The sequence below is a fragment of the Drosophila pseudoobscura genome, chromosome X (genome assembly GCF_009870125.1).
Source record: "Drosophila pseudoobscura strain MV-25-SWS-2005 chromosome X, UCI_Dpse_MV25, whole genome shotgun sequence".
Classification (NCBI taxonomy): domain Eukaryota; kingdom Metazoa; phylum Arthropoda; class Insecta; order Diptera; family Drosophilidae; genus Drosophila; species Drosophila pseudoobscura.
The window spans coordinates 45,558,586-45,573,216 of record NC_046683.1 but is presented as its reverse complement, the minus strand read 5'-3'; the positions used below and the strand labels follow the sequence as shown (position 1 = coordinate 45,573,216).

The 14,631-nt window shown below is 50.1% G+C and overlaps 3 protein-coding genes across 3 annotated transcripts; 1 reads left to right on the top strand and 2 right to left on the bottom strand.

Annotated features, from left to right (window-relative positions):
• Positions 1 to 2,970: 2,970 nt before the first annotated feature.
• On the bottom strand, positions 2,971 to 4,308 carry LOC4813775 (uncharacterized). The gene is given in 3 exon segments (XM_001353347.4): positions 2,971 to 3,572; positions 3,575 to 3,601; positions 3,636 to 4,308. Coding segments are annotated over 3 exon segments (879 nt in total). The 5' UTR covers positions 4,101 to 4,308; the 3' UTR covers positions 2,971 to 3,185.
• Positions 4,309 to 4,412: 104 nt separating this feature from the next.
• Positions 4,413 to 6,236, bottom strand: LOC6900466 (aspartic and glutamic acid-rich protein). The gene is made up of 3 exons (XM_002134821.3): positions 5,974 to 6,236; positions 5,712 to 5,900; positions 4,413 to 5,648 (listed from the first exon to the last, which is right to left on the bottom strand). The coding sequence occupies exons 1-3, from the start codon at positions 6,151 to 6,153 to the stop codon at positions 4,548 to 4,550; spliced, it is 1,470 nt and encodes a 489-aa protein (XP_002134857.3). The 5' UTR covers positions 6,154 to 6,236; the 3' UTR covers positions 4,413 to 4,547.
• Positions 6,237 to 13,715: 7,479 nt separating this feature from the next.
• On the top strand, positions 13,716 to 14,393 carry LOC4813240 (transcriptional regulatory protein AlgP). Its single transcript, XM_001353346.4, has one exon. It carries the CDS (start codon positions 13,728 to 13,730, stop codon positions 14,292 to 14,294), a length of 567 nt encoding a protein of 188 aa, XP_001353382.3. The 5' UTR covers positions 13,716 to 13,727; the 3' UTR covers positions 14,295 to 14,393.
• Positions 14,394 to 14,631: the final 238 nt, after the last annotated feature.

The window sequence follows — 14,631 nt, the reverse complement described above, 5'->3', positions numbered from 1 at the left end:
AGGTAAGGTGCAACAGCTGCTACTGTCGAAAAAGAGAGCCTCAAACAACAAAAAATACCCCTTGGATGATTGAGAATTGATTTTCTTTTCTTCAGGCTATAGGAACGCCCCACCTTATTTCGATTACGCATTGGCTGTAGCGCATCTATCCTTCGGCTAGACCCAAGCTCACACGCCCACACACTCTGTCTGTCCGTCTGTCCGTCGTTTCTCTTTGGGGGCTAATGTCCGGGCTTCTTGTTGCTCTCTGTTTTCTCTCTCTCTCTCTCTCTCTCTCGGTCTTCGCTCATCATTCGGGTCGAATAGTACGAGTACTCGTAAAATCCTTGAACGAGATCATCAATCTTGCTTTGTTGTACTCGTACTCGTAGCTCCCATTCCCTTTCCACTTCCCCCTGTTCGTGGGCCAGGCCCTCCTTTCGCCTTTGTTTTTGCTCTTCTCTTTTTTGCTGTCGCGCCTTTTTTGTATGTCATTTGCCATGCCGCCCGTCCCTTCCGCATTCGGGTAGTATTCCCCGCTTTTTGTTCTTTACTTTATTTATGCCGCCCAGCCTCCCCCCAACATAGCCCCAACCCCCCACCCACCAAGCAGACAGAGGGACAGCGGAAAAAGCCAGCGGCAAAAACTGCAATCACTTTTTGCTGTTGGTTTTTGTCAGTTTTTTGCGAATTTCACTTTTTTAGTCATTTCCATTTATTTTATTTGCAGTTTAGAGCCCCCGCCCCCTCCCCAACCACGTACCGTGCCTCCTTTTCCACCCACAAATGGGGAAATGGCGGTGAGTGGAGACAGAAGAGATCAAAAAACAGAGAGAGAGAGAGAGCAAAAGAGTGGGTGGAAGAGTGAGAGCGGAGCTGGAGCTGGCGGAGTTGGTTGCATTTCATTTATGTTTTTTTTCTTAACTTTTGTTTGGCTGTGTTAGTGCTAGTGTATCTGTTTGCGTGTGTGTGTGATGCAATGACCTCGAACTTTGTTTGCCCATCGCTGCATCTTGAAGATCTTTTTTTTTCTACTATACCCTTGATGAGAGTGGGTACAATATGTTTTGATCAAATGGTTGGAAAGCAGGAAAAGAGGGATTTTGTAAATACCTACACATACATTTGTATATGTACATACATATTTACATATTTACATATTGCAATTCATGCAATAATTCTTTATAAAAACAAATTATATAGAAAACCTGGCAAGTTTTACACCTTTCTACTTTGAAATAGTTCCATTAAATTTTAAAGATATCGAAATAAAAATGCATTCCAGCATATCTAAAGAGCCTGCACTTTAATACTTTGCAAAGCAACTCAACTATCTAGGAGCTAAACCTGCTAGGGTATCAAAAGCTTCGACCTTCCCTTTGTTTTTTGCTTGTTTCGGGGCAGTAGTTATCGCATCTGGGCTTGCCGGCTTTCAGCTTTCGGCTTAGGGACTTATGGACTGCAGGGCATGGCCTGGTCAGTCCAGGCGCCCACCGGCTTGTGCCCTGCTCCGAGCTTAGTAGGCGGAGAAGCTGCTTATCTGGTCCGCTCGTTGGCGGCTTCAGCTTTGAGGTGAAATATTTGGAATTGGAGGAGAACTTTACACGGAGAGCATGAAGATTTTCGGAAGAGCTCCAAATCATAATTATCATCAAAAGGAGCATGCGAGATTTTGCATTTATATGCATGTACAATAAAAATCAATAAAACTCTACATCCCCACACTCCAGCCACTGGGAGCGAGAGAGAGAGAGAGAGAGAGCTCGTGTGAAAGAGCGGACAGTGGCACTACCACAAGTTCAACAGCCCACGCATACAGGCAAGCCGGCACTCAACCCTTCACACAGATACACCGGCAATAAAAACTGCAATAATATTCGTGTGCAAGCAGTGCAAAAAAACGACTCTCTCTCTCACCAATACAAGGGCAAGCAGGCGGCCCCCAAAGCTGGACGCAGCAGCAGCAGCAGCAGAAGCAGCTCCAAATTCGCTGTCGCTCGTTCTCCCAACTCGTTCGCTCCTCTCCCAAATGGCAGAGCGTTGCATGCTGTGACTGCGACTGCGACTGCGAAAGCGGCTGCGATGCCTGCAACATTTTGCGGTTGCTCTCGAAATCTAAATTTCAAGTTCGTCTCCCATGCAGAGAGTTTTAGCCAGCTTCAACTAGAGCCCACACCAGCACCCGCATTTTGTCTACGGCTACGGGTGCACGATGTTTTTTCCCCACATGCTATTTCCGGGCACACTAATCGCACAGGAATACGGTCACATTTGGCTGCAATGATATTTACAGGGACCCGTCGGTGTTTCTAGCTGGAGAAGACGGTCCAGCTCCCTGCTGCCTCCGATGTTGTACCAGTGGAAGAAAACGTTCTACGAAATAAGTTTGTCTTTCAAAAAGCGTCGGTTAAAAACGTACACTAAATTCCGCTTCTATTACGAGGGACAGCCGCAGAAAAGAGAACAAAAAAGCATGCGAAAAACCTATGCGATAAATAAAGCAGCACGAAAAAGGGACAGAGAAAGGGACAGCGGCTGCACCGGGAAGGGCAGAGAGAAGGAACGTGGCTCCAGCTCCAGCTTCAGCACCAGCCCCCGTTCTGGTTGAAAACGAAACCGGATTTCTTTTTTGATTTATTTTTCCCCACTCCCCCGCTCCCCCCGCTCCACACCTCTCGCACTCCCACACCACACTTTCATCCAGTTTTGTTTCCTTTTTTTTTTAGAAGTTTTCGAGTTGTCTCGTGTTTGGAGCTGCCTTTTTTTACATTTGACTGAGTTTTCGGAATGCAGTTTCCCTTCTGGAAACTTTGCCCCGTTTTGTTATGTTCCGCTGCAGCAGCAGTGGGTTCCGGGGCTCCGGGGCTCCGTGGCTCTGCGGTTCCGGGGGGTGGGTTCTCTTCTTTATGGTTTTATTTTATTGGATGGTTTATGTTTATTTTCCACTGCCCGGTTTCCGTGTAATGTTTTGCATATTTTTGCGGAGTGAAACAGGTTTTACTTTTTATTTATTTCATGTATTTCTGTTTTATTTTTTGAATTTCTCGCCATCCAAAAAGGAATACGAAAAGCTTTTGTTTTGATTTTGAAATGGAACTGGTTTTCTGAGTCAGTTGGTTGCTTGTCCAGATCGTGTGAGGGATGGGGTGGGGTGGGGGGAAGTTGGAGGCACCACCTTCAAGAACTTGTGGCCCAGTGCCCCACCATTAAGTCGGCTTTGCCTCTGACACCTCGTTGTCCTTTCGGGCACCACTACTGCTGCTGCCGTTTCTGCTGGGAAGTCGCACCATGTCCACGTTGTAGAGCCGAAAGCCGACCTTCTTGCACCGCAAATTGAGGGTGACGACCATGCAGTAGAGCAGGACCATGAGTTGTCTGGCCCGCAGCAAATACGAAGCACCCATGCCGTCAGGGAAGATCGGCTTGTCCCACTCGGAGCAGTCGTAGAGAAAGTAGCCGCCGTCGTGGCTGGAGCTGAAGCCGAAGGCGAGGCGTCGCTCTTGGCACTCGAGGATGCCCCATTGGAAGCGCGTAAAGAAGTAGCTAAGAGCCTCCAGGAGACTCATGGAGGAGCTGGCCGGGGCGCTGTAGACATGCCCGAAGGCCACCAGCTCCATCTGCACTAGGAAGTGGATGTCCTGGAAGTCGCACTGGACGGACATCTCGTCGGGACCGAGGTTCTGGTCCCACCGCTGGCTGTACTCCACACTGGCCCGGTAGTATTTGTCCCCGTTCACGACAATCGCGTCCAAGAGCTTGCTGGTCCAGTCGCCGAGCCGCCGGAAGATGCTGGCTGCACAGCAGGCCACGACGTAGCAGCCCAGAGACTGGCGACCCCGCACCTTGCTATCGAACCAGGTCGCCCGCGGATGCAGTCCGCCCCACATCGACCAGAGGCGATTCTCGATCTCCACGTCGAACTCCCGCCAGCGGGTGTCGCTCTGATGGCGCGGGCGGCCCTCGAGGTTATATCTCAGTCTTCGACTCCAGATCGGAGAACTGTTGCCGGGCACCAGCCAGGTCATAGACTCGCTGCGAACGGTCTGAGACGCGGGCTGCTTGAGCAGCTTCATCAGACCGGCGATGGCGGCCGGATCTTCGGACTTCTGATGATGCAACATCTCTCGGCCTCGAACCGAAGAGGGTTGGCAGCGATCGTGGAGCGGCTGCAGAATCAGCGATCAGCAAGCGCTTGAAGCCAGTCTCTGGCCACATTTTGGGACTCCACGGTACTCCAGCTGGTATGAGGCTGGTATGGGGATGAAACGGGAAATTTGATAGGGGGGAAACTACGGAGAAAGTCAGGAGACACACAATTTAGAACTGAATGAAAAGGCACAGCCTTCCAAAGCCAAAAAGGCTGCTGTAATGAGGCTGCTTCATCACTCCCCCATAGTCACGTGGAGTCACGAAACGAAAGAAAAATGCATCGATCGTGTTTTCTTGTAATGTTTAATCACTGTTGCTACAAACACACACTGATGGCATTGGATCAGAGTCCACAGTGTATGATTTAAAGTGCCACTTCACGCTCTCTAATCGGTTAAATTTCGGAAGAGGTTCAGAGACTAATTTACCAGTTGCTCTGCGCTCTTACAGCGCTTGAACTCCTCGAGGACCTTCTTGGTTTTCTTGAGCAGACACTCCCTTGACAAATACAAGTCCTTTTCCATCTGGGCCAGCCTGCGTCCAATCCTGTCCTGCATACTCTGGAGGATGGCCATGTCCCGCTCGGCCCGGTCTTTGCTGATCTTGCTGTTGCCCAATTTGTCGCAGAAAGCTTCAAAGTTCTGGTCCAAAGTGGCCATCTTGCACTCCATGCCACTGATTTTCTGCTTGAGATCCTTGACGCGACTGTTCAAGTCCTGCAGAGGCTCGACTGTGTCTGATTCCTCGGGCTTTTGCTTGGCGTCACTTGGTGTCTGATAAATCTCGCAAACCTTCGACAAGCTGCCACGAAACTGTTCCCAATCAACGCTATCAAGGTCGCCATCCATGTTATTTGTGAAATCGTTGATCTTTACGACAAGTTGATTGATTTCATCCTCCTTGCTAACAGCATCTTCGGTAGACTTCTCTTCAAGGATCTTTTTCGTTTCGTCCGTCTTGTCAATGTCTTGGTCTATCTCGCTGGATGTCTGGGGTTCGGCCTGGAGATCGACCAGGGGCTCCGCCTGGGACTCGTCCTGCGGCTCGTCCTGCGACTCGTCCTGCGGCTCGTCCTGCGACTCGACCTGCGGCTCGTCCTGCGACTCGTCCTGCGGCTCGTCCTGCGACTCGTCTTGCGGCTCTTCCTGCGACTCGTCTTGTGGCTCGTCCTGCGACTCGTCCTGCGACTCGTCCTGCAACTCGTCCTGCGACTCGTCCTGCGACTCGTCCTGCGACTCGTCATGCGACTCGTCCTGCGACTCGTCCTGCGACTCGTCTTGTGGCTCGTCCTCCAGCTCGTCCTGCGGCTCTTCCTGCGGCTCGTCCTGCAGCTCGTCTTGCGGCTCGTCCTGCGGCTCGACCTGGGTCTCGACCTGGGACTTGACCTGGGGCTTGACCTGGAGCTTGACCTGGGGTTTGACCTGGGGCTTGACCTGGGGCTTGACCTGGGGCTTGGCCTGCGGCTTGAACACGGGCTCTTTGACTGGGTGGTCTCTCTTATAGCCACACATTATGCCCCTCTGTGGGTAAAGCACTTGTTCATTTATTCCGTAAACGGATACCTTTTCGACCCAGCCACGTACCTTAATCAGTGTCGACTTGAGGTTCTTGGCCTTAGAGATCGCCTTCGTCATGAATTCATTGCGCATTTCTTTGACCAACTCCTGGATTTGGCCAGAAGCCGCATAGTCGGCCGACAAGCGCTTCTGATAGTCACCGCAGTCGTCTTCCTCCGTTGGCTTATCCAGCGACTCGTACTCGATCAAACCCTTCTGCGCGGGTGCATGCAAATGTTGGTTACTCCCGCATCCCATGGGATAATCTCGCTTTAGAGGCGATACTTACCTCAACCATGAAGTCCAGATGTATGGCGTCGGAGGTCAGCTGCACACCCACCGGATTCTGGTTCAAACTGTCCTTGGGGGCGGGCAGACCGTAAGGAGATTGGACCACCTCGTTATCTCGCTCAGCCTCCCCGATTCCCATGGATGCATCGTCCGTAGGCTGCTCCCGATTCGATTCCATTTTACCGAAAATTTACAATTTAAAAATGTTTCACGTTCGTCTGTATTGGAATAATAACAAATTTAAAATGATTTGTGGCTCCGATTTGATGTTGAGATACAAAACAAAATGACAGTTGACACTTGGCCTGGACCTAGGCCTACTTTTTGAGCCAGTGCTAATGGGGAAGGGGGGGTTCCTACTTTTTGGGCCAGTGCTAATGGGGAAGGGGGGGTTCCCTGATCTGATTATGGTTGACCCGCCCGGGAGCAGTACGAGTACAACCAGAAATTAAGTTCGCGTTGCAGCAACGCATTAGCGCAACCAATAATTTGAGGCATCGTAAACACGTCGTAAATGTTGCACTGGCAAATTTTAGGCCTTAATTTTCTATAGAAGACAACGGGGGGGACAAGGGAGTCCCCTCCCTCTCCTGGCTCCTGCCTCATTGCTCTCCAGCAGGGAGCTTCTTGCAACTGCAAGGCGTAATTACAGTCCATTAAATTCGCAGCGTTTGCTCCGCGGTTGCTTCTTTCACTTGGCGCATGCATGATAAGTGCCACTTGCCACTTGCCGCTTGCCTCCTTGGCACTCGCCCCATCCCCATTCACATCCCCACCACCTTGGCCAACGTGCGTTCATCAAAGGGAAATGAAAACGTTTCGCATTTCTCTTTTCGCTGCTCTTTCTGTGGCATGCAGCAACAGCGGTCTTTGTGTCTGTCGGTCTCTGAGGTGTAACATACAAGCAAAATATACATACGTATATTCTTATGCTGCAAGGGCATATTCGATTCCGCAAAACTGAACCCAGAACTCATTTTTTGGACCCTGATTTACCAGCTTTAAATATATAATAACGAGTTCCATAGTCATAAGCCCTGAAAAAGGTTACACGTAAAGACAATAAAGAATTAGTTCCAAGAATGGTAATCCGTAAGGACTACAGGACTACGACACATATTCAATGAAAGTATGGACTGGGAATCCGTTTGCTTCAGGAAATTCCCGGAATATTCAGAGTGGCATCCCCTCGAGAGGCAATGCAGGGTGATCCAAGAGTCGGCTCTTCAGCTAAAAGTCCCCATTTGTTTTCTCTTATTTTAATTAGAGCCTTGTGCCACTCGGTGTCCGTTTGTCTCCTCACCGCTGACTCTTGTGGCCCCCAAGTTAGTTAGGATTCAACCTGACTCTGCCTCTGCCTCTGCCTCTGCCTCTGTCCCTGCCTTAAGACATATAGCAGTGGCACTTCTCAGCCAGTAATTACATAACTCGCTGCCATGCCATCCAGTTGACCATGGCCATGGCCGTGGCTAGAAGATGTCGGAACGAACGGCTGCCACAGCCATAGCCACTGCCACTGCAACTGCCGCCCCTGATAGGTTAATCAATTTATTTGAATGCGGAACGCGGACGAGTGTAATTGCCCCTGCGATGCTTATCGTCAAGTTGATGGAAAAGAATGGGATAAGAGAGCCATCCCAGCGATCGCAAATAAAATGCGGATAAGTGGGTCTGGACGAAATAAAGAGATCCAATCCAAGATGATCCCATCTCTAATATGGCATTTCCTAGCATTTTCCGCAAGTATCTGAGAGTGGAATATTAATAGACCTGGCAGCAAACCGATTCAAGTGGGTCACAAAGCAGATATGATTAGGCCAGAGCCGGGGCAGATCAAATGATCGACTATTAATAGAGGTGGCCTGGCGTGGATAAAGCGAGGAAAGCGTCGCGTCGCTGGGAAAACTGGATGGATGGAAATTGTGTGACCAATCGGCAGAAAGTCAAGGCTTCGATTGGCACCAAAAAGGTGGAGTCCGTCGACGATCTTTCTCCTTGATCTTGCCGAGAGACAGAGTTCCGATCCCCCTTTTCTGGCTTTATCCAGCCATGCCAGCCGCAGGTTTTAAGTTAATTTTTTTGAATTATAACCAAGTCCCCAGTGTCCCATCTACTCGTAAAACATTCATCTATTATATTATGACGGTGGATTTTTCCGCTGCGGTTTTTCTGCTATTTGCTATGATTAATTTTATTATTATTATTCCTGCTCATTGTTTGCAGCCGAATAAAAAACTCGAAATAAAAACAAATGCTGCTTAAAACAGTATCGAATTATTGGATAGATGTTCGAAGAACAATGACGGGGGGAGGCCGAATGCAATTAAATTAAAACTGCACAAACATGCACAATTTACATAAATGAATCCCGTGATGATTTATTAATTTCATTTTGTATTAAAATCCAGCATAATTTGCAAAGCTTTTTATATGCACAACATATATCAATGAGGGAACAAAACACGCGCGCGTCCAATACATCAAAAAAAAGGAGAAGGAATGCTTTATAATTGGAATTAATTGGAAAAGTTGTCGGATCAGAGAAAAGCGAAATGACAAATTGTTGATTATATTGCTATTATAAAAGCATGATTTGCCGAGGCAGAAAACCCCGAGCCTAATTAGCTGTTTTTGTGCCAGGCGCCTGCATTCCATCTCCATTCCTCCGTGTCATTGTGGCATCTCCAGGCACCATCAATCGATATGGTGCGGACTTCAGAGAAGCCTCGGCCAGATCTTGCACTTGCCTGCCCTATCGCGGCCGTGCCAATGTCTTTGCGCCATCGTCCAGAAAGGTCAGGGATGCGGTCCGTCTTGGACAGAGAGATAAGGGCCCACGGACAAGAGCCCCCATTGTTCTCGATTTGCTTGTGCTGTGGGAGGGGGCACTGGGGAGGGGACACAGGGCCACAGAGCTGCAAGGGGAATGACACATATAGTAATTGTGGTAATACTAAAATCCCACTAAAAAATGAGTTTCTCTTTTGGTAATGAGTGAGATTCGCATGGAAACCTTGAAGTGGTGAGTGCCTGAATCGAACCGTAAAGTGCAACACAATTTCTCCGCCCCTCGAAGCCTCACCTGCCACACACCACTTGCTCCTGCCACAGCCCACACATGCCACAAGTTGAATTTTCATTATACTCTTTCGTAGAGAGTGTGTTATAATTTCAAAGAGGTGTTTGCTAGGCAACAACTGCGGCCTTAAAGGATATATATTCCAAACCAACAGCGAGGCAATGTGCTTCGATTTTCTACATATTCCTTTTATATTTGATGACTCCAGCATATGAATTTGTGCCCGTCTAGGAATAGACAGATCCGAAAGTGTATAAAAACCATCAACCCCTTGAAGCTGCCAATTTTTTGTACTTAATTTTTCGTTTTGTTGCATTTTGTTTTGGCCGCCAGTCGGCTGACCGAACTTGAAATTTGATATCTATCCACTACAACAGCGGCACCAGACCAACAATTGCAACCTGTTGCAAGTAGTTGTTGCCTTAGCCAGAGCCGAAACTCGATGTTGTTTGCTGTTGCTGTTGCTGTGGCTGTTGCTGTTGCTTTTTTGTCGCCAAATCCTGTGCTGTGATACTGTGATGCTGTGGCGTTTGCCCACGTGGTGTCATGAACTTGCCAATCCATTCCGGTGAAAACCAACAAGGCTGCTGCTGCTGCTGTTGCCTCTGTTGCTGCTGTTGGGGAGAAATTTTCCTGTGGAAAGTCGTTAAAAGATTTCTGTTCACACAGCTCGAGTATGAGTATGAGTAGGAGGAAGAGGAGATCTGCTGGAAGGAGCCTTCTTCTCCACAAAGGATCTCGCATGCAGCCCAGGAAAAGATTGGTGCTGGAAAGAGCCACAACAGTCGACACCCAAACAAAATCCATGGGGCTTTTAATTGTCAAAAGTGTAATGCGACAGCGATGCATCAACCGGAAAGAGAGCAGAGCCCCGGCCATGATGATGACAAAGGCCCAGCACGAGGCGTCATGCCACTGGTCTCGTGTAACAGCCGCCTGGGTGGATGGTGGCAACACTTGAGCCAACACGCCGTCGGCCGGGGACACGTGTCTGGCTGAAAGCAGGCAGGGTGGGGGGACGGGATGGTATGGGCTGGCAGGCAAGTGGCTAATTAGGGCTACGACAGCCACTCCTCAAAGTAAGACACCTCAGTGGCTGCCAAATCAAAACGACAGATGATTTGCATTGCAGCAATAGCAACAGCAACAGTTCCTCCATCCATTCTCGACTCTTCGCAGATGATGGCGATGGCGTGCAACCGACAAGTCCAACTATTAATCCGAGTATGTGGAACACAATTCCTCTGGCAATTGCCAAGGCAATTTCACAATTATCGCATGTACTCCTCGTACCTTAAAATTCCAGCAACTTGTCCCTGCCCCAGCCACTGCCCAAGCCCCTGCCCAAGCTCCTCCTCCCGTTGCATGAGAGCTAATTGAAAAGCTGCGTGTCCGAGTACGAGCTGGAGAAGATATGTGTGTCTTCTATTGAAGAGCGGGACTGGGACTGGGACTGCGACTGAGACTGAGATCGGGACTTGTGTGGTCTTATCGCACTGACAGTTGTCAGTGCCGATAACTGACACTTTACACCAAACCATTTATGTTCTATGTTCGGTCTAGCACTTTCTGGTCTGGATCTGGGTCTGGGTCTGTGTCTGGGTCCCTCCTCGCTCTGACATTATTTGTCAGAGATTTTTTGACTGGTTGCTGGATGGGTCGGTTTCCTAGCGGTGTTCCAAGAGCGTCAGGAAATGGGACTCTGGGATAAGGCGAAGACAGATGGACAGATTGACGGGAGAAGATTCAGATTCAGATTGGGATTCAGATGCAGAATGCAATCTTCCGCACTTCCTTGTTGGCCCTCTGACTCTGCCTCTCCCTCTCTCCTGAATGACACAACACAATAATGGCCAAGACCTAACCCAAATACCAACGCATTGTCCAAGCTAATGAGCGGGCCACTTAGGAGCGCATTCCTGCAACTCATGGAACATCACCGAAGTGTGCGCAACTTTAATTTCCAGCGCCATAAATCAAATCCGCGACCCAGCCAGCCAGCAAGCAACCAGCAAGCAGCAAGCAGCCAGCCACCAAGTCAGAGCCAACTCTAAATGAAGTAGTTACCAGTTGCCATCGACCAGGCCGCCGCGCATTGAACGCCATTCATCATCATCATCATCATCGCCATGTCCATGATGCAGGGAATTCAATTCACGCCTGCGAGGAATGCCTTTGAGAGTGCACCAGCAGTGGTGCATCCCCATATACCCATGTCCCCAGCAGCAGCAGCACCACCAGTTGCAGTTGCAGTGCGTCGCATGAGGCGATAATTAGCGCGCAATTGTCGTTAACGCCGCCTTTGTCTACGTCTATTCCTGCCATGTCCACCGGGGGAGCAAAGGTGGGACGGGTAGACGGGTAGACGGGGCGACGGGAAAACCCTGAGTCAGCAGCAGTTGATCGTCCGCCAGGAACGTGACGAGCACCACAATTGCAGTCAATCAACGATTGGATGAGATGTGGCTGGGATGGGGCTGGGGTTGGGTTAGATTGGGATTGGGATTGGATGAGATGATCACCGGCAGAAGGTGTACACTGTACATACGTCGCGTCGATTATTCTATGCAGCAAAGACTCGGCAAAAGAGCTCCTCTAGGAGCAACCGGTTCCTGCATAAATCATAAAATAAAAGACACTAAAAGCGAAAATAAATCACGAGAGCGCATGGGGGAAACCGGGCGGACATTAGAGAAATTTGCCTGGCCACAGGACCGGCTACCGGCTACCGGGCTACCGGCTGCCCGAGATCCCCTGGCCGAATATTAATTGTGAGTGCACCGGGCGCATCAATTCAAAGCTGGGGACTCTCCTGCTCTGCTCTGCTCTGCTCGAACACTCCACAATCCCGCGGCGAACCACCACAGCCACAGCGCATGCGTGGCTGGATGAGGTATGGGACCTGAATATAGTCTCCGATTGCCTTTGAAATATGACGCCCAGTTTTTGCGCACATGGAAATGGATTTCTCTGGCGGGGCCATTTCCAATGCGAATGGAGCGTGGATTTCCGAGAATTCAACAAAACATGGGCGTTATTCTCCTCCATTTGTGCAAATGAACCTCTGGAATGGCTGCTGGAACGGCTGCTGGATGGTTGTGATGCATGCGAGTGAGATTCAAATTTGCCACAATTATAGTACATATGTATGTATAAACGCCACAATTCTTGGCCAGAATGGAAGGGTGAACCAAAGCAAACCAAACCAAACCAATTTCGGGAGATTGTTCCCGCCAATTAACAATAAACGAATGTTAATCGATTCAAAGTACAGTTGCCGCATGTTCTGCTAGTCTGCAGTCGAAATGCCATTACGGACACATGCTAATGATGCCCCACATCTCTCTCCCTCTCTCTCTCTCTCTCTCTCTCTCTCTCTCTCTCTCTCTCTCTCTTTCGCTCTGTGGCTCTGTGTAGATCTCTGGCCTAAACGCGATGAATCTGCAGTTTCTCTGGCCCATAAACTGACTGCCAACTACCGACTTCTGTCCGTTTGCGAATGAATGCCTCCTATGGCGTCGACTCAAGTCGGCAGGAAAAACCGGCAGTCAGCAGCAGGCAGTGTATGGCAGAAGGAAGTAGGCAGAAGGCAGAAGGGGTGGTGGGGGATGGGGCCTCCTCCAGGCAAGACCCAAGCACCAAAGCGGCGGCAAAAAGTGGCAAATGTAATTTAATAAATTAATTACATCAATTAGTTGCTGCATTTTTATTGAAATTGCTGTAAATATTGGGCTAGACAACTCGGCCAGCAGCCAGCAGCCAGCAACCAGCAACGGCCAGCAGCCAGTGGCACTACTGTCTGCCATTCCGCCTGGATTTATGGAGCATTTCTCATCGCCCGGCAATGGAGCAGCGAAGCCTGCCTAACTTATGGGAAATTTATTCGATGTGGAATCGGTAGGAGTGTCCCTCCGGCCCGGAGTTAATGAAGGCGCTTTGTATTGATTAGCCCGTGGAAGGGGAGACAAATGGGTATTCAAATGTGTGGGGTATGTAGGGTGTGTGTGTGGGTGGGGGGGACAAGTTATTAGATCTAAAACAATTTTCAAAAGGGAAAGAGGGCAGGGAAGGGGGCACTCAATCGATTTACAGTCCATTATGTCAGTCAGATCCGCAACCTGCCCCAACTCTTTGTCTTGGGATGGCTTCATTTATAGTGTCAAGCGTGTTGTGAGGGGGAGGACGTGACTAAACTGCTACCTACACCATCTGCATAATCCGTCGGGAATTACTTTGGAAAATGCCCAAAAACCAATCGAAACAAAGACAGACCTGCCTGCCCAGGCCCCATGCTAGAACATTGGCTGCATATTGATGTGGGGGGATGCCGATGCCTATGCCGATGCCGATGCAATAACATCCAAAATACACATCCAAAATCCACACATCAACCATATTCGTAGCTGCAAATGTAAATGCAAATGCAAATGCAGCAGCGCCCCGTGATTGATTCAGCTGTGGATCGTGTTGAGCTGTTTTGTGTCGCGCTTTTGGGGTCAGTGTCAGCGGGAGGTCGTGGCAGCCGCTCCCGCACCCGCACCCGCACCCGGACCCGGACCCGCCCCTCCCATCTTCGATCACACACGCAATCCGCATCTTAAGCAGAGCCCCCTTTCGACGGGGGTCTCGTATGTATATATATTCCAGCCCCACCGCCAGAGCACCGTGTAGTCATGACAATGGAACTCAGCTCGACGGTTGCCTGTGTGCTAGCCACTCTCTTTGTTCTGGGCCTGGTCCAGGCGGATGTGGGCGTGGCACAGCAGCGCCTCCGCCTGCAACAGCAGCGACAGTCGTCCTATCCAGCGGCTGGCTACAAGCCGGCCAGGCAATTCCCCCTCCCCGCGGACGGAGATCAGCCGCAGTCCGCCCGGCTGGTGGCCACCAGTGCCCAGCCGCAATCCGCTCGCCTGGTGGCCAACAGCGAAGCGCAGGAGGATCTCGACGATGCCGCCGAGGAAGTGGAGGTGCCCATGTCCAAGGTAGCGGCTCCTGTTCCAGCAGCAGCTCCAGCTCCAGGTCGAGGTCCAGGCGCCGTGCCTGTCCCAGCCGCAGTCCCATTCACACCCACAATCGCATACTATCCGGCGGGAGCTGTGGGCTTTGTCCATCCAACGGCATACGCCAAAATCATTGCATCTCCGCAACTGCCACAGGCGGCATTCGCAGCCCCGCAACTGCCACAGGCGGCATCTGCCTATGTTACCGCGCCCCAGTACTACGCCGCTTACTTTGGATAAGTCGCAAGAAGACGGGGGATGGGGATGCGGATGGTGGAGACGTACCTTAGCCACCATAAAATATATTCTAATAAAAGTTGATTGTTACTGTTGAACACACTGACTGGCTCTGTCCGGGATATGATGTCCCGAAGATACATATTCCGACTCCTAGAGGCTGCTGCTGCTGCTGCTGCTTCTGCTTCCAGAATTAATCTTGCTCATAGTTTAATTGCGCGCTTCTCCTGCCCTCGTGCCGCCTGCCCTTGTGCCTCCTGCAACTACTGATCGAAAGCCATGTGATTAGGCATGCTCCATCAACATGCCAAATCTCTGAGACGACGACAACGAATCTTGG

What these genes read in the sequence shown, in the direction of transcription:
- LOC6900466 (XM_002134821.3), bottom strand. Translation starts at nt 6,153, where the DNA reads ATGGAATCGAATCGGGAGCAGCCTACGGACGATGCATCCATGGGAATC. An exon ending in ATCTGGACTTCATGGTTGAG is followed by an intron (nt 5,901 to 5,973) that starts GTAAGTATCGCC and finishes GCACCCGCGCAG; the next exon opens with AAGGGTTTGATCGAGTACGA. An exon ending in TCAAGTCGACACTGATTAAG is followed by an intron (nt 5,649 to 5,711) that starts GTACGTGGCTGG and finishes CTTTACCCACAG; the next exon opens with AGGGGCATAATGTGTGGCTA.
- LOC4813240 (XM_001353346.4), top strand. Translation starts at nt 13,728, where the DNA reads ATGACAATGGAACTCAGCTCGACGGTTGCCTGTGTGCTAGCCACTCTC.